Source organism: Cydia fagiglandana, chromosome 9, assembly GCF_963556715.1.
Source record: "Cydia fagiglandana chromosome 9, ilCydFagi1.1, whole genome shotgun sequence".
Classification (NCBI taxonomy): domain Eukaryota; kingdom Metazoa; phylum Arthropoda; class Insecta; order Lepidoptera; family Tortricidae; genus Cydia; species Cydia fagiglandana.
Genome location: NC_085940.1, coordinates 3,497,557 through 3,520,566, shown reverse-complemented (window position 1 = coordinate 3,520,566; position 23,010 = coordinate 3,497,557). Strand labels below are relative to the sequence as shown.

The following is a 23,010-nucleotide window of genomic DNA, read 5'->3' as shown; positions in this document are numbered from 1 at the left end:
ATTCTCACCATAAATGCGTAGAAAGCGCCGCCAGCAACGAGGGCGGCCGCACCACAAGACAAAGGAGCTAGAGTGATGAGAGCTGCACTCACTACCATGGGCACCTGCCGGCCAAAAAAATAGTACATTACTACAGAAGCCGGGAAATATGATTGCTGGCCAAGTAGTTATAGGCCGAACGTAATGAGAGAATCTGTGGCGGAAAAGTACAAAAATACAAATTCAGGCACGTCATCTCTCGTTTTTACCTGCGGACTGGTCATTTAATTTTGTATGACAAAGTTTTGAAGAAGTCTAAATGGCCTGCAGAAAAGGCTGAATGTCAAAAAATAATGCCGGTTTGGGATACCTGCGATTTCTCCAAGTGTTGTTAAATAAAATATTAACGTAACTACTGCAAATAGGTTCTAATTTCTTTGATCCTAAACATGTCTTTACATGTAATCCAACAGCGACCCTCTCAGCCAGCCCCTGGCCTCCTCTGCGCCAGTTGGGAAGAGAAGACCCTTCTACACTTCATATACAGTAGGTAGTTACATTTCATAATCATCACATCTCATACCATCACAGGAAAATGTCCAAAATAGGTTTGAGAAAAGTTTATTATTACCTTTTACAGCCCTACAGCGACCCGCTCAGCAAGTCCTTGACCGCCTCTCTATAATATCCTGAACAGCATTCTATGCGCCAGTTGGGACGAGAACACCGTCATAAACAGCATAATAGTCAAAGGAATTTGAACCTTCTGTACAGTACTTACATCTCATATTTAACTAGCAACGGCGCGCAACGAGCCCGCGCTTTCTCTAGCTCTGTTATTTAAATAGATAATGTAACATTAAAGAATTAATGTTAAAATTTCTTTACTCAAAGAAACGCCCCGCGCAAGGCGAACACGTGACTCACGACCAATAGCACTGACATTTAAATATGGAATCTAACTACAATAGAAAAGGTTCAAATTCCTTTGACACTACTTACTTACTTACTTACTTTGTTGGCGCGGTGACCCAAAATGAGTCTTGGCCTCCAACACAAGAGCACGCCACTTTGATCGGTCCAGAGCGGTATCCCGCCAGCTTTCGCCGACGCCGAGCTCACGGAGATCTGCCTCCACTCTATCTGCCCAACGGTATTTAGGACGACCAACAGGACGGCGCCCAGTTGGTCGACCCAGGTAGGCCCTTTTGGCTGCCCGATCTTCACCCATCCTTTCGAGATGGCCAAGCCAGCGGAGACGATGCGCTTTGGTCTCACCTATTATGTTCGGCTCGGCTATCAGGTGTTCTATTTCGGCATTCTTTTGGATCCTCCAACTGCCATCGTCTCTTTTGACGGGTTTGACAATGAATTCCTTTGACACACGTTCTTATTCTTACCTTCTGTAGCCCAACAGCGACCCTCTCAGCCAGCCCCTGCCCTCCTCTCCACAATATCCTGAACAGCATCCTATGCGCCAGTTGGGAGGAGAACACCATCATGAAGAGCACGCCCGCGGCCGCCACGTTCAGGAGCCCTAGGGCTACGAAATACGCGGCCAGCACCATTATGGAGCGGACGAAGTAGTGCATCTCGTAGCTGGCGCTGGCGTTGTCAAGGTAACTGTGACAGAGATAGCACTATGTGTTGAGGTGTACCTTCTGCAGTCCAACAGCGACTCTCTCAGCCAGCCCCTGCCCTCCTCTCCATAATATCCTGAACAGCATCCTATGCGCCAGTTGGGAGGAGAACACCATCATGAAGAGCACGCCCGCGGCCGCCACGTTCAGGAGCCCTAGGGCTACGAAATACGCGGCCAGCACCATTATGGAGCGGGTGAAGTAGTGCATCTCGTAGTTGTGCGCACTGGCGTTGTCGAGAAGGTAACTGCTGATGGGGAATGCCCTGGAAATAACACAAATGATCATCAAAAACTGTAAGAAGACCACTAGCCAAATACTACCTATAAGGGTCTTTGCACGAGTGGCTCCAGCCACCAACATTAGATAGGGGTCTTTAACCTTTTCGACGCCGTGTCGAACCATAGACTAGGAATCCTCTAGACCGAGTTTAGAGCAATTATATCATGCAACCGATGATGCCAAAAATGCGGGGGTGCGCGGGACGAGGTGAGCGAAGTCCCATGCCGTGATTGGTCCGTTCAAAGACACGGGCGTCACACAAAGACACTTTCGACTAGAACATGGAGTAAATTTACCGTATGCGTGGCAGCGCATTTCGCGTCTTACGAGCGTCGGCGCCTGGTCAGCGCTATGGAAAATGACGTCGCTGCGCAGTTGCGTCGACGTTGCGTCGAGCAGCGGCCATAGAGTTGTAGACGCCGACGCTCGAAAGACGCTAAATGTGGGGTGGCCCTTAGTTTAGTATACAATAGTTTCGTTGTACAAATAGCACTAGTATTTTTTGAACCGTAAAGGCGATATAATGTACTCATTATCTGACTGAGTGTCCTACTGTACATCTTAGCCAGAATACCAAATTTAGCCTTTCTAAGAAACATTCAGTTAATTGTTCTCTAGTGGTGCCCACTGCCCAACCAAAGCACATTGTATGAAAAATATAGTTTATATTTACTGGCTCCTCTACACGATGGGCCAACGCCGGCCACTCCAAGGGACGCATTTATGCATTAGAGGGAGCAAGTGATATTGCTATCTCATTCTACCGCATGGCTGCGTCCCTTGGAGTGGCCGACGTTGGCCCATCGTGTAGAGGAGCTATAATACTTACATCAACAAAGTAATCAAGACCCTCACGAACACCAGCGGGGCGTATGGCTTCAAGTCATCACTCCTCAACGCGCCATGTATGGATAAACAAGTCCCCACACCATGTAGACTCATCAGCACTCTTTTAACTATAAATAATACAGCGCCGCCGACATAATGTTACCTGTAGATATATGACCAAGTAAAATAAAAACGAATACTTACATCAACAAAGTAATCAAGACCCTCACGAACACCAGCGGGGCGTATGGCTTCAAGTCATCACTCCTCAACGCCCCATGTATAGACAAACAAGTCCCCACACCATGTAGACTCATGAGCACACTTTTAGCTATAAGTAAGACGGCACCGCCGACATATGTTATTAGTACTGGGGCGAAGGCGCGAACCGACTGGGCTAGCACGTGGTACCAGGAGGACGCGATGCTGGAAAGGAAAGTGTGCTTTACTGGTAGGTAAATAAGGTTTATATTTCCACTCTTCTTCTATTCATCATTTAAGATGCAAGAATAGCTTTGCGATCCTAACGAAATAGAGTTATAGTTTGATTGATTGATTGATTTGATAGCTCGCGACTGACAATAGGTACTTTTTTGAAGAAATCCCCATTTCGGGAGAAAACGGTTTCCAATAACTATTTCTTAACATATCACTATGATTTTGATGTCGATCGCTTCAGCATAGTGAATATACTAGGTTTAAAGGTTTCTCTTTAAAAAAATACATAGTTTTTATAAAACAAACGGCTTACGACCAAGGTTAAAGCACAAAAATTTAGTTTTTGCGATGCCTATAAGTATAAATCTATAGCAAATTTTGAAAAAAGGAAAACCTATAAACCTAGACTTCCATTGTGTCAATAACGTACTAAAAATCATGGAGGATGGAAAATATTTAGAAGTGGGAAAACATTTTCTCTTTAACACTTTAAACTCTCGCGTTTTGTACACATATTTAATTGCATAAACAGGTCTACCGCGATATATTCCGACGATAAAGTGCGTCTTTCCGTGACCACAGCTGGTGCAACTCAGCTGAAACGTCGGAATTTAAGGTAAACCAATGAAATTATATCGCGGTAGAACCGTTATGTAATTAAATATATTTTCTCTTTTTGTATGGACGAGTACGTATTATGCTTCCCTCATAAATTTTATGTTTTTAACATACCTAATAGAATACTTGCACTGAGGGTCCAATAGTAGCACCACTTTGACGTGATCCGTCGTGTCTTGCCCGCGAGTCACATTTGGATGTGTTTTGTATAAACGTAATTTCATTGGAGATTTCTTTAGATGTCTGAAAAAAGACAAGAAACCATTGACATACATCTTAGAACATTTAATAACCGGAGTCGCCTTTAAGAGCTTACCCCTCTGCCGAAAACCTTGCATAGTTGTGCAAACTTTTGTATGGACTGACGTTTATCTGAGATGGCTATTTGTACGTTACGTACAAATCATGTACAAATAGCCATACATTTTGTTTTGTACAGAAAATGACAGCCATAGCGTCTCCAGTTACTAAATACCTACTCATATATCTAAAGACGGGTCTTACGGGCAATAAGAATGGGGCCAGTGGTCAGTGGTGTCATGCACACGAATTCGAGCCAATCGTGCAGTCTAACGCGACAACGTAATTGGTTGTAGAGTTCGCATCATGCGCGCGATTGGTCGCAACTAGTTGCGTTAGACTGCACGATTGGCTCGAATTCGTGTGACACCGCTGAACTAGCACCATTCTTAGTGCCCGTAAGGCCCGTCTTTATTAGGTATATGTCAATGCAAGAAACGTGTTAATCCGCTGTACATCCAATGGGCTTCACATATAACAAATACGCCTGCCATATAGCGTTGAATTCGTAGTATAGGCTGTGGGCTTCGGCCCCTTGCTTTATGATGGCGTGGGTGCATTGTCAAAGGAATTTGAACCTTCTTTACAAAAGGCAAAGTCCATTTTTGAATGGCAGCGCTACGGTTGTCAATGTCTCTGCCTTTATGATGGTTTGATGGTTGTTAGAGGAATTTGAATCTTGTTCTTAGTAGTTAGATTCCATATTTAAATGGCAGTGGTATATGGGCGTGAGATGCTGCGAGTTCTCGCGGCGCAGTTACTCAAATTTGGACTGTAGCTGCTGTATAGAAGGTTCAAATTCTTTTGACTATGTACTGCTTTATAATTAAAACTCACGTGAAATAATGGTAGTATTCCTGATTATCGGCCCAAGGCACTTGCATCTCAGCAGAAACGTGGTATTCCGTCTTACAGCCCACTGGTTCTACATATAATAAGTAAGCCTGCCATATAGCGTTAAAACCGGGTAGTATTAACTCGTAGTACAGGCTGTGGGCTTCGGTTTCCTGCTTTATAACGGTGCGAGTGCTTTGTCAGAGGAATTTGAATCTTCTTCATAGTAGTTAGATACCATATTTAAACGGCAGCGCTATGGGCGTGAGAAGCTGCGAGTTCTTGCGGTGCGGTTACTCAAATTTGGACTGTAGCTGCTGCATAGAAGGTTCAAATTCTTTTGACTATGTACTGCTTTATAGTTAAAACTCACGTGAAATAATGGTAGTATTCTTGATTCTCAGCCCAGGGCACTTGCATCTCAGCAGAAACGTGGTATTCCGTCTTACAGCCCACTGGTTCCACATATAATAAGTAAGCCTGCCATATAGCGTTAAAACCGGGTAGTATTAACTCGTAGTACAGGCTATGGGCTTCGGTTTCCTGCTTTATAACGGTGCGAGTGAAAGAGAAGTGAGAGGGTACGTCGACAGTTAGTTGGCGGGAGGCGTGGTCATTAATGTCGACGTTTAGGGTTACCTGTGGAAGTGATTCTCATATAAAACCAGAAAAATAATTTTAATATAAGTGGTATTCAGAAATAGACAAACAAATAGATTGTTCTGAGCTGGTGATATTTAAATGTTTGTCAACCCCTGGCCAAAAATTCAAAGGAAATGCGACGGACACAGGATACACTGCAGTTTACAATAATTCCTGCAACCGTGTCACGTAATGACACTAACACTAGATGGTTAGCCGTATGCAAACAATATCGGTTGCCTGTCTCGTACTATGCATTGCAATCGACGAGCGACCCGGTGAAAAACCTAATGTGATGTCGCCGCAATGGTTTGGCACAATATAAAACCTTTTCCATTAGAAAAAAATCCTTATGCACATGGAACATAAGGACGCTTTTTGATTGAAAGCCACAAATAACCAACCTAATAACACTAGTCATGCTAGCAGTTCTTACCGGTCTTCTAGTAGGCGATACTTTGACGACGACGTGCGACCAATCAGGGTGCTTCTCGATCAAATCGTGTAGATGTATCGTGGCTAGTTTCCGCTTGCCAAAGTTGGTGTCCGCGCCCGTCCAGCGACTGAGCTCTGATAGGGATGAGCCTTGTTTGCTATAATGGGAAGCATATAATGTTATACAATATATTGACGACCGGTCTGGCCTAGTGGGTAGTGACCCTGCCTGCTAAGCCGATGGTCCTGGGTTCGAATCCCAGTAAGGGCATTTATTTGTGTGATGAACACTAATATTTGTTCCTGAGTCATGGGTGTTTTCTATGTATATAAGTATGTATTTATCTATATAAGTATATATATCGTCGCCTAGCACCCATAGTACAAGCTTTGCTTAGTTTGGGGCTAGGTTGATCTGTGTAAGATGTCCCCAATATTTATTTATTTATATATAATTAATAGTTAATAACAAAATAAATTACAGCAACATGTTTAAAGGCAAAGGTTAAGATGAAACAGCCGGTTGCATTGTTTCGGAAGTTTTTATTGTTTTAATATTTTCGTAACGATACAACAGAATAAGTAATATATGTATAGTACTACCGTACAGAAAGGACACTTCCTACAATGCCGAAGTTTGACAGCAATTCAGGGTCGAATCATGATATCCCTGTCTAACTTATGGTACTATCCCTTTCGACTATTTAGAGTTGTCAAAATTCAAGTAATTATCTTACTGTGGTCGTGCACGCAAAGGGGACGTCAAGTTGTGTCAACCCTACTAATTGCTCGGATCGGATTGCTCTGAGCCGAACGGAGCCGAGTTTGCCCGAAGTCAGGAGTGTCTCCTCACTGCCTATATCCCATAGATACATTACCCACTTACCAATATCTATACGAGTTATACGCGTACTGCGCGTTGCATCCAAATATCCAATCCTTGTCGTCCAAGTTGACAGATTCGATGGCGACAAACCGGTTCTGCGGGAAGCTCACTAGCCGTATCATTAGATAGGTCATTCTGAAAAGATAAATATTATTACTATAGTCCAGGGTTTCTTAAACTGGGGTCCACGGACCCCTTAGGGGTCCGTAGTATGTTTATCAGGGGTCCGCATCTTTAAGTAAACTTGACGACACCTAAGAGTAATGAAAATTTATTTTCCTAAAATATTTTTTGATTTTTTTTTTAAATATTTTTTTATTTTTTGTCCGTGGAATTGTTTCAATTGTGAAAACGGTCTGTGACTACAAAAAGTTTAAGAAATCCCTGCTATAGTCTGTATCTTTAGGTATTTAAATAAAAGTAAACGATTTGTAAATTGTCGGGTAGTTATAACGTTTATTGGTTAACCGCGGCCAAATACAAAACCGCCTGGATCTGTCACTGAACGACCTGACTTGAACCTACATTATTTGATCGTGTAATGTTTTCATCTAACCTCAACTGGCTTAGGCACTGGTCCCACCGCGAGCTAGTAAGCTATGAGCTATCGGCTATAAACACGAACAAAAGATAAGCACTCCCGTGTAAATAAAAGAGACACGGCGATATTTATAGTTACTCGCCCAGCGGTGAGCTATAAATATCGCCGCGTCTCTTTTATTTACACGGGAGTGCTTATCTTTTGTTCGTGTTTATAGCCGATAGCTCATAGCTTACTAGCTCGCGGTGGGACCAGTGCCTTAAGGAGCCATTTGAGTGTAGTTTTTATTTAAATACCTAAAGATACAGAGTATAGATACAAAATGTGTTTACTGGTGGCCAATAATAATTTAATACACCTTTGCTCTAATACGGCATAACAGGTTGTCAAATCAACATCTTATGGTGAGAGAAAATAATAAATAAATTATAACAAAAGAGTTAAAATTCGAGGTGTATTTTTGAATGCGATCTTTTACGTCAACAGTAAATAATTGAAAATTAAAGAAATTAGTAAGATGAAGGCTAATGCGCTTAAAAGCATCTTGACTAGTCAAATGGTTAAAGCGCGATTTAATTTGCAGTTTGGAACAGCGCCATCTTTCTAAATGCAAACAAACTGTTGCTTAGCAACTGTCCTACACTTCACGTGTACGTCTAAGTGATCGGAACTGAATACATACATTGTTTGATAAGATAAAATAAATAATTGCGGCACCATTATCTGATAAGGAGCGTAGTACTTAGGTATGTAATATCTACATTAAATTGAATTCGTCGCTACTGATGAATGAACGATAAGTCGATAACCTATAATAACTATGTTATAGATATCTTATCGGCAGATAAGTTACCCCCTTTTTTACGGAGTGGGAATGCGTTTACGCACAGTGTGTGGAACTCGCCGCTCCTTCCCCTCTCCTGGCCAGAGAGGGGGAGAATTTGGGCCTACCAGGCGTGTCTCACTCCGCGATTTCGTCGCTTTGCTACAGGTAGCTAAAAGTACATCCGTTCGGCCCCAATTTTGGGGTTTGCCATAAGCCGCGCGTGGCGCTGTCGCCACCTAGCGGCCATATCTGTGCTGATCGTAACAGACGCGTTTTGTTAGAGAGTGAGTCTTCTGTACTTAGTACTATTATTTATTCTGTGGCCCTACCCACTAAACCCACTATGGCGTTACACCCTCTTTGCCGCTCGTGAGGGCTCACTAGGATCGAAGACATTCCACCACGGCGCAATCCGGCAGGCCCGGCTTATCGCCAGGGCCCCCTCACAATGGAGGGAGAGAATCAGAAACGCTTGATCCCCCACCCGATAAGTTACCTCTGCCTCACACCATCGCGATATCGCTGACGCGATTTCATAGAAAACGTTCTATATTTAAAAACGACAAATTAAAAGTGGAATAAATCACTGTCTTGGATGGGACCTGAACCCACGACCACCGGCTCGCTAGGCCGTCTTCCATCTGAGCTACCAAGCCCTTACCCAAAACAGCGAATATTTCCACTATACCTGAGCACATCCACCGTAACGGCTCGCGACATTACGCGACTGGCGACGGCGGCAGCGAAAACCATAAATGGGAACGAAAGTTCAGATCCCTGCGTCTCGCTCCAACCTATGGTTGTCGCTGCCGCCGTCGCCAGTCGCGTAATGTCGTGGTCGAGCCGTAAGAGTGCTACACTTCCTAAACGGACTAATTTTGAAATTACTTTAGGTGCTGTAATCCAGTAATTAAACCTTTTTTGCGTTTCTATCAATAACTTGAAAATCTTGAAATTGGATGATAAATACAACATCATTTAGACAAGAAAAAATATAAGGTCTTATTATATATTTCATTAAAATTTGTAAGCATAACGGAAATGCCTAATCACGCAATTCCCTTGCCCTTAGACGTATTCTATTAAAATAAACATAACGTAATCACGACTCGGCCGAAAATACAGTTTCGTAGCATTTGGAGAAATGCCAGAACACACGTGGCGGCTAGAAAAATGCCCACATCGAACTAACAGCTTCTTAACTGACCATTAGTGAACCTTTATGTCTTTGGAATAAGGTCTAAGATATGTCAGTTGTCAGTGCAGCGATAGTGTCATCGCCCACACAGTTAAGTGATAGTTCGTAAACCTTATTACAAAAGGCATAAGGTCCACCGACGGTCAGTTGTCAGTCAGAGCGTTGCTGTTTGTAGCTACAGTCGACGTCAAACATTATGTTTATAATTTTGTAACTGATTATACTGATAAGAGTTTTATGAAAGGAAAATAAATGACTGGCGTAGGTAATAACTCTAGGCAAAAACTATACGAATATGTAGAGATTTATAGGTTAGGATTTTTTTTATATTATTTTTATTTTATTTTTGCAGGTTTAATGTGTGATCTAGAAAGTTGAATAATGGCGATATACCTACATATACATACTTATGTTTTTAAGATTTCCAGTTTTAAAAGTAATAAAAAATATTGGTTATTCTATTGAAAAAGTAAACATCTCTCTGGCGTGGACTGTAGACCTAAATGGCTATGTTCTATATTTTCATCTAAAAATAGCGACTCCTTTTTATCACGTGAAAACATTAAAAATAATTATAAATGAATACTGTCATATCGTTTAAAACATTAAATATTGAAGAACCGTATAGATATAGTGCATAATTATAGTACATTACTACAAAGGCCGGGACGAAAGGGGTTGCCGGCCGAAGACATATAGACGGCCGAGCGAAGCGAGGCCGGATAGGTCTGAGCGCGGGCAACCCCATTTCCCGCCGAGGTATGTATAGTGCTTTTCTCAAACATGCAATGAAATAAATAAAATAAAAAATCCACGAAACCCAAGTTTTATTTATAGAAAAAACTAAAAGTAAACTACAGCCAAAATATAACCAACACGTACCTATATTATTATCACGCGTATGTTTTACACGAGTCGTGTATTTTTACTACCCGTATATTTTCAATGCATCTTTGATTTTTTCGCCTTGTATCCGTCTGACTGTCGTTTTCGTCACATAAGTTTACATAGTCTTTCATGTTGATGTCATGTTTAACATACATCGTTGCTTTATGCATGGAGTAAATAAGTATAATTTCCACTGTGTTGACGAATTTGTAGTTACATTCATTTAAAATATGCCACAAAACTGTTTCTAATAAACTGTAAGTCTTTTTCTTAGTTTCTCAAATAATAAAATTGCCATAAGCAACCATATACATACTTCGTCTGTGACTTAGCGGCAGAGGCAGCAAGTTATTTAAAATCAATTCTGCTTACGCTGCCAATTCCAACACCTACGATTACAATTAATATTAATTTCATTATTTCGTCGGAACTCATATTAAAGTAAAAAAATTAACAACGCACCATAAATTTAATCCAATAAAACAGAATAACAAAATTTCAAATTTACCTCCATAACAATTTAAAAAAAATAACTACGCCTGTTTGAGTAGACCTTTTTTCCGCTAACGTTTAGATGAAATATTTTTAAATGTTGTTATTTGTGTAGTTAAATTTATAATTTAAAATTATAGAATTTGGTTAATAATGTATCATTTATTAAGGGCTGCTATTTAACTGATCACCAGATTTAGTAAAATTTACTACCAAAAAAATCTATTTTACCACCCTAAAATAATGAATGATCACCAAAATTATAACACCATTTTAATGTGAAATGATTACCAATTTTATTACATTTTACTATCCTTTTAAAGGAAATGACACCAAACTAATTATTATTAACCCAAAAATAGTAAATGATTACCAAATTTCAAACTCCATTTTAATGTGAAATGATAACCAAATTTTTACATCTTGCTATCCTATTAAAGAAAATGACACCAAAATAATCATTGTAAACCCAAAAATAGTAAATGACCACCAAAATTTGAACTCCATTTTAATGTAAAATGATAACCAAATTTTTAAATCTTGCTATCCTTTTAAAGCAAATGACTCCAAAATAATCATTGTAAACCCAAAAATAGTAAATGATCACAAAAATTGTAACCGCATTTTAATTAAAAATGTGCAAATATTTAATATATATTATCGTTATCCTATTAAATTAGTTAATCCATTTCGTCACCTTTTTCTAGTAGCATTTCGTTTCTGTAAGGGTCGCAGTTCTAACCTAACCTAACCCACTTTTCTAGTAGCATTTCGTTTCTGTATGGGTCGCAGTTCAAACCTAACCTAACCCACGTTTCTAGTGCCATTTCGTTTCTGTAAGGGTCGCAGTGCTAACCTAACCTAACCCACTTAACTGATAGCAGTTTAACTTACTTTTATAGTAGTAACGAAATGCTACTAGAAAAGTAGATTAGGTTAGGTAGGTATGCGGTGCGGGCTACGGGGGGTTGAGCGGGAGGGGCTAGTAATTTTGGCATCAGTTTACTTTATTTGGTAATATGTATACATTTTTTGGTAATCATAGGGGTTTATTTAGGTGAAAATATCGCATTAATTTGGTCTTCAAGATTTGGTGATCATTAATGATTTTTGGTGATCATTCAATATATTTGGTATTTGAATACAATTTGAAGTGCAGTCGTAATTAAATTGGTGGTACTTTTGTATTTTTAGGCCTTATTTTTTTGGTGTTCAGTAATTTTTTTTGGTAAGCGTGATTTTTTTATTTAGGGTACCAAAGTATTTTTTGGTGGTCATTATATTTGTAGCCTTTATTAAGTTCATGTTGATTTTATACAAATAAAACTGCAAATTATAGCAAACATTGATTTTTGTTTTTTTTTTATAGGCGTAGTGGCAGAGTGTCATTACGAACCATAAATCAAATACTGCCTCTAGTTTTTTTTTTAATGGATGAATGCCACGATGCTGTGTCACAAATATCTGTGATATGAAAATTAAAAAAGAGGACTTTGCCGGCCTAGGCCTGCAAGATTTGTATGAAATTCCATTAACGACCTTTTGTCCTAGCCGCACCTGAAACGTCATACTTCGCAGCCAATTATAAGGAACATAACATCAATATTTCATTGCATGTTTGAGAATAGTACATTTCGATGCTAGTGCGGAAGGTATGTCATTACTTCACGAGTACCGAGATATCGATATATAAGACTCGGGACGAGTGAAGAATGACATTTCCGCACGTGTATCGAACGACGTTTTTTAATACAGTTGCGAAAAAATAAGAAAAACATTGTTAATCGTACACTAAACAAAAGTGGTAACAGTGACAGCTCGGTTAGACGTCGTCTTTAAGTATATTATATCTATGGGCGTTTGGCAGCTATTCCGTTCCATTCAGTCAACTTATTAAGAACGGAATTTTCAATATTGAATATTAAAAAATAAACGTGTTATAATGATGAAGAGGTAAGTAATTAAATATGAAATATGTAATATTTTTCGTATTCTTACATTAACGGTAGGTTTTTATGCTGATTACGACGTTTAAAGGAAACTAATATTAACACTCATCAATAAGTAGTCGTGAATTGGAACAAGTATAAATTTAAAAAAATTGGAAAAGTAAAAAGCACTAGTTCGAGATAACCAACTTTCCGCACGCTAAACAGCTACGTAAAGTAGCACTTTTTGAGCAACTGTATTAAAAAAATATTTTCCATCGTATTTTCAAACGTACGAACGTGTCTTGATTAGCATTGGCCTACTTTTAATTGAGACGTTTTTCACAACAAATATTTATCTCAAAAGAAGGTTGTATTTAGAGATGCACCGGATATTCGGTTACTATCCGGTATCCTATCCGGCCATAATTTTAATATCCGGCCGGATACTGGATAGTGACCTACTATCCGGTCGACCGGATAGTAAAATTGCTTGAATTCGGAGTAAATAAATTGGATTTAAGAAACAGTCTTGATCATAATCGTACTTGTTTATTATTTTAAAACAATTAACATTCCACTGACTTGCACGCGCACTCATTTCGAACCTAGAAATGTGTCAACGCGAACGTTCACTAGGAAACAGCTTCAACCTGCAGAATGCGCACCTGTTAAACCGAAATGTAGGAATAGTTCTGCTGGCGGAATATTCGGCGGACGGGTACCGGATATTCGGCCGATGGTCAGGCCGAATATCCGGTATCCGGCCAAACAACTATCCGTTGCATCTCTAGTTGTATTGTGTAAAATGCGGTATGTGTGCGGCAGTGCCGGATTTACCACTAGGCTGAATAGGCTGAAGCCTAGGGCGGCAGATTTTAGGGGGCGGCAAATTTGGGTCAAAAAAATATTTTATGTGCTGTTCAGATAACAAGCATAATTTGTCGATTTTGCCGCCCTCTGTAATGTCAAGACCTTTTTGAAGTACGGAACCCTAAAATTTACCTACCATTTTCTTGAAAAATTTCGCGCTCGCTACGCTCGCGTTTTCATTTAAGTACCTGCCTACATTATTTGTGACCCATCTGACTACATTGTAAATTTGTGATGGTCGTCGATTCTTGTATCTTCGTGGTATTATGGGTTCCATTTTTTTCCTTTTGAAGTACGGAACCCTAAAAATGTACCTACCTACTATTTTGTCGAAAAAATTTCTCGCTCGCTACACTCGCGTTTTCGTTTAACTAACTACATTTTATTGTGACCCATCTGACCATATCATTAAATGATAGCACAGAACCTAGTAGAACGCCAGCGGTAATTTCCACGCTATCGGAGCAGCTTCCGTCTACTATACGGCTCATATGCGTCTACCGGCTAGCTAGCTAGCTGGCAAGCTAGCGATCCATTTGTATAGCATAGTCTCTCGAGCAGACTCAATGCCAGACCCGACCGAACTCCTTAGCTATATCCAGCCTGACTGCCAATGCCTCACCTTGATTCTCAATGGCCAAAACCCAGCGGTACCCACCGGTCACCGATCAAATCAGGCAAATATAAAGAGGTTGCATCGTCATTGAGTGACAAAAACGGCCCATATAAATCTTTATCTAGAACGTGACATTAGTGACGTCACCTTATATGCATTTTAATATAGCTATGGTGGTTGTACTATAAAATTAAACGGAAGAATTTCCTCTGACAGGAAAGTATGTACTTTAAAAAACCTATAAGCGAGGCGGATAGGGGCGGCCAAATCGGCATAGCCTACGGGCGGCAAATGTCTAAATCCGGCACTGGTGTGCGGTGTTCTTACTTGTCAATCTCCGGCCTTGAAATCTGGTATATCCTCCTATTGTCTTCGTACCAGAATGCATCTGCCAGCATCGTTGCGTTCGGTTGCACCACGTCAGGGTTTAAAAACATCGATCGGTTGGCCTGGAATACCAATGATATAGTAAAATGACCGAAAGTGAGCCTTATTGCATGGAAATAAGATTCAATTATAAAACTACAACAACAATATAACTACGTGAATAGCTTTTTAACGCTTCTATTAATGTAGTTTGGTTTCATATGCATAATTACACGATAATCATTTATGGAATCGTGCGAAACGTAGCGTCTAGTTAGCTGAGTGAGGATGAGAGACCTCAAAACCGGGCAAGTGCGAGTCGGACTCGCGCACGAAGGGTTCCGTACCATAATGTAAAAAAAAAACAAAAAAAAAACGGTCACCCATCCAAGTACTGACTACTCCCGACGTTGCTTAACTTTGGTCAAAAAAATCACTTTTGTTGTATGGGAGCCCCATTTAAATCTTTATTTTATTCTGTTTTTAGTATTTGTTGTTATAGCGGCAACAGAAATACATCATCTGTGAAAATTTCAACTGTCTAGCTATCACGGTTCGTGAGATACAGCCTGGTGACAGACAGACGGACGGACGGACGGACGGGTACGGAACCCTAAAAATGAAGCAATGCCCTTCTTTAGCATGAGTTATTTATTTATTTAGTCGTATGGCAAGATTAGAGTCGCTTAAAGTATTAGAAAGTAATAAAGAATTATATAACTATATATCCAATGCAATGCAATGGGGTCGAAAAGTGCTCGAGTGAAGACCACGGACTAGCAAGCGCAGCGTAGGACGTCGTCATCTTGTTAAGGTCGCCGGAAGACGCTGGATGCGGGTCGCTTCCAACCGGCAGGTCCAAGGGGGAGGCCTATATTCAGCAGTGGACGTCTTATGGCCGAGATGATGATGATATCCAATGCCTTGGCCCATGGGGCTGTCTTGACTAGGAGCAAGCAAGTTTTCATGGTTGCGAGGAAACTTTCTCTTAGGGCACTCGACTGTTATGTGGTGGATAGTCTGCTTTGGAGCTCCGCAGTCACACTCTGGCGAGTCTCGCCACCCGCACTTTAGCATGAGACGGCAAAGGAGGCGGGTTGGTATAAAGAAAACCTATAGATAGATGTTTTAAGTGTTTGCGTCGACCAAACATTAAAGGCAGCCTCAAGAAAAGGTAGGCGACCCCTGGCCAAAGACATCATAATTATAACACAATTTTTGGGTTTCCGTACCCAAAGGGGTATGCAGTGGTTACAATGCTTACTGCTAATAGTCCCGACGTAAGTAACGGGAACAAACCCATTTAAAAAGCAAATTTACCATTCTAATTATATGGTTCAAATTCTTGAATCAGCTCATTCGGAGATAACACGTTTTTGCTATCTCTAAAAACAAGACCACCCTAATTGTTCTCTGAACAAGCTGTCATATGAATTTGAACCTTAATACTATCACGATAGTTGCTTTTTAAACGACATGGTTGCTTTGGCACGTGGCTGTAGACCGCTCTTAAAAGAAACAAAGGCTTTTGTTTAACGGATTAGCACCTGAACTCGAAAAATTCACCTGAGATTATTCAAACTACACTAAGACTCCACTGTCCGTCTGTCTGTCTGTCACCAGACTGTATCTCATGAGTCATGAACCAAACAGTCAGGGGCGTATTTTGAAATTTGGCGCCCCAGGCTAATAAGTTTTTTCGCCCCAGAAGTCATGTAAGAAAAACAAAATGCAATCCGCCTGGAGTAGCGTCCTTATAGCGGATTGGCGTCCCTGGCCATGGCCAGGATGGCCCTATAGGGTAAAATAAATACGCCGCTGCAGGCACTTGTCCCACCAAGAGCGAGTAAGCGATTCATTATCGGCGATTTTCTCGCCCAAGAAACGAACAAAAGATTAGGATCCTGTGTTAGTAAAAGAGACACATATATTCATAGTTCATTGCTGGCTGTTCACACTGCCGGCGAAAACACTCGCTCTACTTGTTTGTCGCCGCGATAAGATAAAACTAGCTCAGCGGTACTCGCTCGGCGATGCTCGCTTCGTAGTATGAACAAGTCTGCGACGTCTGCGTGTTCGGCTACGCTGCACCGCCCGAGCGAGTGACGCGAGTAATAGCCCGTCGCACTCAAACACTCGCCTATAGCCGAGCGACAAAACTATTGGAGCTAACACTCGCTTCTCGCCGCTCGCCCACTCGTTTCTAGTTTATCGTTCTACTCGCTTATCGCTCATCGTCGGCGGTGGTACAAGTGCCGCAAACAGTTGAACATGAAATAAACAGTTGAAATTTTCACAGATGATGTATTTCTGTTGCCAGTGTTGCCGCTATAACAACAAAATTTTAGGTAAGCATGTTCCATTCTAGACTGTATCGGCACTTACCATCAGGTGAGATTGTGGTCAAATGTTACTTTTCATCGTCATCATCATCTCAGCCATAAGACGTCCACTGCTGAACATAGGCCTCCCTTTTGTTACTGTTAATGTTACTTTTAAATGTTAAAAAGATACTAAAAAGTACGGAACCCTCGGTGGGCGAGTTCGACTCGCACGTGGCCGGTTTTTTATTTAACAGATAATAGATACATACCACAAAATACTGTCTAGCCCGCGCCATCTGCACGTTCTTATCCGGTACCAGTTGCTCTGTCACCGGGTCCACGATAGAGAACAGGAACTTATTGATGGTTATAACAAGCTGTCTGCACCAGACTATGGTCACGTGCTCTGTGGAAACCCATACGCCTGGGATAGATGTTGTCTGTAAATATGAAATTATTGAGGAAACAAGGTAGGTAACTTAAAACATTTTAAAGTAAACATTTTGACTTGTACGATTACGATTTTTTCTCGTAAGCTGCCTTGATTTGGAAGTTAGTTAAGTATTTCGAAATTCTGACTTAAAAATGAATCTATCAATTGACCTAGGCCGAGAATGTTATATGATAGTCCATTGCAGGCTTGCTTCGCTAAAGCTATCATTATCACAAATCAATCACAAGGCAACAATGTTTGATATTGATATTCCATTGCTGGCTTGTCACGCGACAGCACCTCCATCTACCGAAAAACAATTGATCGACCGGCCCGGGTCGGCAATGTTGCATGTTTGATAATCCATTGCCGGCTTGTCTCTCTAAAGCAGCGGTCGGCAACCTTTTAGCAGCCAAGTGCCACATAGTAGTTACCGAAGTTGACGCGAGCCGCAAGTTGTTAATATTTATGACTTTATCAGACATTGTCGTTTGTCAATATTAATACAAAATAGCCAGGGAGGCTCGCGGGCCGCAAGTGAGAGATTCGCCTGTTGCCGACCGCTGCTCTAAAGCGCCAACTTCATTATGTTTCCCGGTCTATTAAAAAAAAACTTACCAAAGCATTAACATCACTATCATTACTCGCCGTCAGCCCAGCAGGTATCAACAAATCCCTTGCACCACTGCCAAAGCTGATCAACATCTTCGTCTCTTTCATATTCATATCACTGTTTATTCTCTCCCACTCTGTCTCCATGGCTGAATAGAAGCTATCCATGTCCCAGTCGAAGTTGATGGCGGGGGCTGCTAAGGGTGCTGCTAGAGCGATGGAGATGTTTGTTGTTGAAATAGTGCTCGGGTAGGCAAGGAGACGCTTGGCTATGAGGCCGCCCTGAAAAATTAGTTGGTTAAGCCTCTATCCGCCCATACGTCAAACCTTGCCAAGCAAAATGAAATTTTATTTTGTCAACACAAAGTTCAAAATATAATGGAACAGGAGACCTTTTTATAGGTCTCTGGGCGGCTAGAGGTTATGAAAGTGTTTGAGGTTTTACCTTGGTACACTTGGTAGCAGAAGAAAAGTACTGTCTGTTAAGAACTTTATTTTCTAATAAAATGCATATGCTAATCGTTGTGTAGCTTTTTGTTATGTTATGGGTTTTGCTGCTATGGAAACAAATAAGTATATCTATATTTTTTTTTAATCATCGACTGTAATTTTTGAATTAAGATTTCTTGTATTAAACTGTAATTGGCTCCTCACTTAGGCAACTCGTACCTCACTTAGGCAACTCAGCAAGCCTCGTTGCCTAAACACGGTACTTGACTGAAAAGCTCTCTATTAAATATATCATGATTGTATAAAATACTAATTGTTACTTTCGTTGATGGAGAATGCTCCATTTTAATTGCAATCTGCATCATAAATATCATAATGCATTCATAACACTATAGTGTCCAACCAAAGCCGAAATTTTTGCCGAAACCAAAACCGAATTGTTTCGTTTAGCCCTAGATTTTTGGCCAAAATTGTCAAGTTTTTTGGCCAAGACAATCAGTTTTTTGGCCAACAGACCATAGTTGACTCACCATTGAATGACCAATCACAATGACTGACGTAGGCACAGACTTAGTATACTTGTTAGGCTTGTAGAGGCTCAGTATTTTGGAGATGCAGGCCGCGGCAAACTTGGTCTGCCTTTGCAGCACACCTCCGTAAAGACCGGACAACTCTTCATTATAGCTAACTAGAAACAAAGGATTATAGCAACTATGGGTAACTTCTAATATTCAGGAAGAATTAGTATGATCATAGGGACAATGCACTAGTTTTCGTCCAGCTCTAGTTTTCGTCCACTTGACTTTTTTTATTTGAATATAAACCTTCATTGCTGCACAAATTTGGACTTATTGCAATCTTTAATATGTAAACAATTTAACTATCTACATAAAAATATATATTTCGCAAGTACAGTCATCAGCAATAGTATCTTACACAACTAGGGCCGCAAAAATATATGACGCGCTCCAAATAAGAAAGTGTCACATATTTTTGTGGCCCTGGTTGTGTAAGATACTATTGCTGATGACTGTAAATTAAAAATTAAATGTATTATTTGCTAATCCGTCAAGTGGACGGAAACTGACACTGGACGGTAAACTGACGCAATTACCCTACTGTGATGATGATAGAGGGGAGAATATAATCACATTTAGCTAAGACTCAATGTTGCAGATTATAGGAGTATCTTTTTCTGTGAAAATAATGCTCAGAGTCTACCTTTTGATTGAAAATGGCACATATTAAAATGTAAAACAATTTTAAGTTAATACATATTCTGAAATCTGATTCTCCATGTACTTACTAGTAAAATAGTCGAAATGGAATTCATATCCTCTAGACAACGCCATCCTCAGTGCTACGGAGGCCAGAGAGCGAGCTTGCATGTGACTCCCAGAGTTACCGGGCAAATATAATACCGGGATACCATCAAACCTAGACAGAACACAAATGTTTAATCAAATGTTAAATATATTCAAGCCAAGCATCTGTCAAGCACATACCTATATACCGTAGCAAAGTACAGTCACCTGCAATAATATTTGACACAACAAAGGCTGCAAAAATATCTGACACAATCTTATTTGTAGAGTCAGAAGAGTATCACATATTTTTGCGGCCTTTGGAGAGTAACATATTATTGCAAGTGACTGTACCTACTGAATGTACGTATGTGATCATCCCTTTCTTTCAAGTAATAAAAAAATTGCCTTATAGGTCAGTAAATGAATGCTCAAAAAACATTGTAGAGGGAAATGCTTGGAACACAATTTTTGACTCCGTAACTTTGTTTGGACTAGTTAGGAGGTGAACATATCAAAAGTCCCCGGTTGTAGCCCCGGTGCTGGGGGGTAGAGGGGGGTAAGAAGGTCGAATTTTTCAGTTTTTCATTGATATCTTGGAAACTTTGCGTCTTAGCGACATGACTACCAAGACAAACCGAAAGCTGATAAAATAAGTTACAAGTTTTATCCAGTCAAGTTTTTCGATATCTTGAATAGTTTTTGAGATACCCGCTCTTGAAAGTTTATTTAGGGATTTTAATTTTATCTTGATATCTACATCAGTGAAGCTGTTAGGCCATGTTTGGTATCACCCCTCTACCCCCCAGCACCGGGGCTACGGCCGGGGACTTTTGATATGTTCACCTCGTAACTAGTCCAAACAAAGCTACGGAGTCAAAAATTGTGTTCCTAGCATTTCCCTCTATAACTTCTTATTGCTTGCCCTATTAGTCCAACTTACTTCTCACTAAACTATAACTAATATTTACCACATTTTTCTAGCGCGTTCCGTATATCTCCCCTCACTGTAAGCGTAGAGACCATATTGCGGAAACTCTTTATTTTCATCCAAAGTTATTTTCTAAAACAAACAAAGAAATCAATACACCCGGGAAACAGCAACGCAAAATAATGACACTTATCTTATAAACCTATATCTTACCACAAATTGAGGATATTCATACATGTAAGTCATTTCGCAGTAATTCTTTTTGTCACTAAAATGAATATTTAACACACCCAAAAGAAATGCAATAAAGAAAATCAGTGCAATTATTTGGTAAATACTCGAAGTAATTATTGGTAACAGCTTCATTTTGAATTAATAAAATACACGTCTACAAACGAGAGCTTAAATCTTTAAATATATTTATTTTTATTTAAATGAAGTGTTTGCAAACGCAAATATGTGACTGGAGACTTTGAAACATTTTATTTTTATCTCAGCAAGCTCGACGACTGTCGACCGCCCAACCGAAAAAACACCGATCGACTGTCAAATTGTTTCATGTTTGTTTGAGTTCTCCCTCCACAGTTGCTCACTCACACGTCATTCGTTAGATGATGTTACATACTATCGTGTGTCTGGAACAGTTCTGGTTATATTTTTGATATTTATAATTTTATTTTTTCTACAAACGTCATCGTGATCGTATGAGATTTGCAATACATTGCGGCATTTGGACCATCGATTGAATTCGGTTACTCCTACTTAGCCGGTAATTATGTAAAATCGCATGACATTCTGTTGTCGCACAGTCTGTAGAACTGACAGTGACAGTGACACATCACAAATTCATAACATAACCTTACTTTATATTGTTGCATACCTAAGGCATACCTTGATCCCCTTGATCAAAACAACAATAAAACGATATTATCTCATTCAAACAAGGTGACCTTACTTAAACTGAATGCGTTCTGTTATTTAATGTAAGTAACTTCCTGTTATGGACTTGAATGTAGGGCACTTTCCTCAATTTTCTGTAACAAACTATGTACTAAAATAGAAGTGTTCGATATTGGTTTTGTAAGTAACATTATGCATTCCAGATTTGGACATGGAAGTCATGTATCTGGGATTAGCTATACCAGCCGCAGTGGCCATATTCATCGTTTCAAGAGCACTTTATTTGATTATACAGATAATTTCTTCAAATTGTCACTTAGAAAAACATGCATCTTTACGTACCATTCTGTGCATTGGATCTGGTGGACACACAACAGAAATGCTTCGGCTCTCAAAAAAGCTAGATTTACATAAATATCAAGATCGCTTGTACATAATTGCTGACAACGACACTAGTAGTGAAATAAGAATACATAAATCAATTGAGAAAGGTACTAATTACACTATTAGTAAAATACCCAGAAGTAGGAATGTGAGGCAGTCATATATTACGTCTGTATTCAGTACTCTGTATGCTACTTTACATACAGTTCCAGTTGTGTATACATTCAAACCAGATGTTATTTTTTGTAACGGCCCCGGTACATGTATACCTATTTGTATAGTTGCTTTTATGTTACGCTGTATGTTTTTATTGGACTGTAGGATAGTGTTTGTAGAAAGCATTTGTAGAGTAAGAACCTTGTCATTGTCAGGCAAGATTTTACAATATTTTGCAGATGTAATGGTTGTTCAATGGCCTTCGTTACGAGATGTGTCCCCTAGAGCTAAATATTTTGGAAGGCTGACATGAATAATATGCTGAACCTCTTTAACCCTTTACCTGGCTAAGGGATATATATTTCCCACATATGGCACTTCAAATGTGTGTCCTATTTTAGATGAGGACTGACATTTGACTGTCATTTTTGAAATATCAGCCAGGCTGAAGAGTTGCACAGGCTGTTTGGTACATCATTTGCCAAATTAAAACGGCAGATAGGTTGAATCATTTGCTATATTCTCAGGCCTAAAATTTTTAATTTGGTGCACATTTTTTTTCACTTCTATGCCAGATTTTTTGTAAATTTCAAATTTTTACTTGCATAGTAGTAAAAAAAACCAGGGCCAATTTTGTTTTTCTAGACATGAGAAGATAGCAAATGATTCAACCTATCTGCCATTTTAATTTGGCAAATGATGTACCAAACGACCTGTATAGTGTTTTGTATTATTCGAAATGAACAAATTGCTTGCACTACAATCTTAACCTTCTTGTTTGAACAATAAAGTTTATATTTAAGCAAATTACCTTGTTATTTGTTGATATAATTAGATAGTCATCCTGTTAACTCCCTTTATACAATTAAAACAATAAAGGCCTAAAGGTGGCATAAATGAATCAGT

The 23,010-nt window shown here is 39.9% G+C and overlaps 3 protein-coding genes across 3 annotated transcripts in view; 2 read left to right on the top strand and 1 right to left on the bottom strand.

Moving 5' to 3' along the window:
- The window catches only part of LOC134667145 (GPI inositol-deacylase), a 28,255-nt gene extending 7,076 nt beyond the window's left edge, over positions 1 to 21,179 (bottom strand). Inside the window, exons 1-14 of the mRNA XM_063524438.1 lie at positions 20,878 to 21,179; positions 20,705 to 20,796; positions 19,736 to 19,866; positions 18,960 to 19,117; positions 17,986 to 18,261; positions 17,204 to 17,374; positions 14,572 to 14,693; positions 6,883 to 7,017; positions 5,998 to 6,154; positions 5,293 to 5,558; positions 3,900 to 4,028; positions 2,934 to 3,155; positions 1,638 to 1,884; positions 9 to 104 (exon numbers count right to left, since the gene is read on the bottom strand). Coding sequence (XP_063380508.1) covers positions 9 to 104; positions 1,638 to 1,884; positions 2,934 to 3,155; positions 3,900 to 4,028; positions 5,293 to 5,558; positions 5,998 to 6,154; positions 6,883 to 7,017; positions 14,572 to 14,693; positions 17,204 to 17,374; positions 17,986 to 18,261; positions 18,960 to 19,117; positions 19,736 to 19,866; positions 20,705 to 20,796; positions 20,878 to 21,030 — 2,355 coding nt within the window. The 5' untranslated portion in view covers positions 21,031 to 21,179. The remainder of the gene's footprint in view (positions 1 to 8; positions 105 to 1,637; positions 1,885 to 2,933; positions 3,156 to 3,899; positions 4,029 to 5,292; positions 5,559 to 5,997; positions 6,155 to 6,882; positions 7,018 to 14,571; positions 14,694 to 17,203; positions 17,375 to 17,985; positions 18,262 to 18,959; positions 19,118 to 19,735; positions 19,867 to 20,704; positions 20,797 to 20,877) is intronic.
- The window catches only part of LOC134667159 (uncharacterized), a 287,834-nt gene that overhangs the window by 246,862 nt on the left and 17,962 nt on the right, over positions 1 to 23,010 (top strand). The window lies entirely within an intron of this gene.
- On the top strand, positions 21,517 to 22,994 carry LOC134667194 (UDP-N-acetylglucosamine transferase subunit ALG14 homolog). The gene is made up of 2 exons (XM_063524514.1): positions 21,517 to 21,647; positions 21,768 to 22,994. The coding sequence occupies exon 2, from the start codon at positions 21,776 to 21,778 to the stop codon at positions 22,415 to 22,417; it is 642 nt and encodes a 213-aa protein (XP_063380584.1). The 5' UTR covers positions 21,517 to 21,647; positions 21,768 to 21,775; the 3' UTR covers positions 22,418 to 22,994.

What these genes read in the sequence shown, in the direction of transcription:
- LOC134667194 (XM_063524514.1), top strand. Translation starts at nt 21,776, where the DNA reads ATGGAAGTCATGTATCTGGGATTAGCTATACCAGCCGCAGTGGCCATA.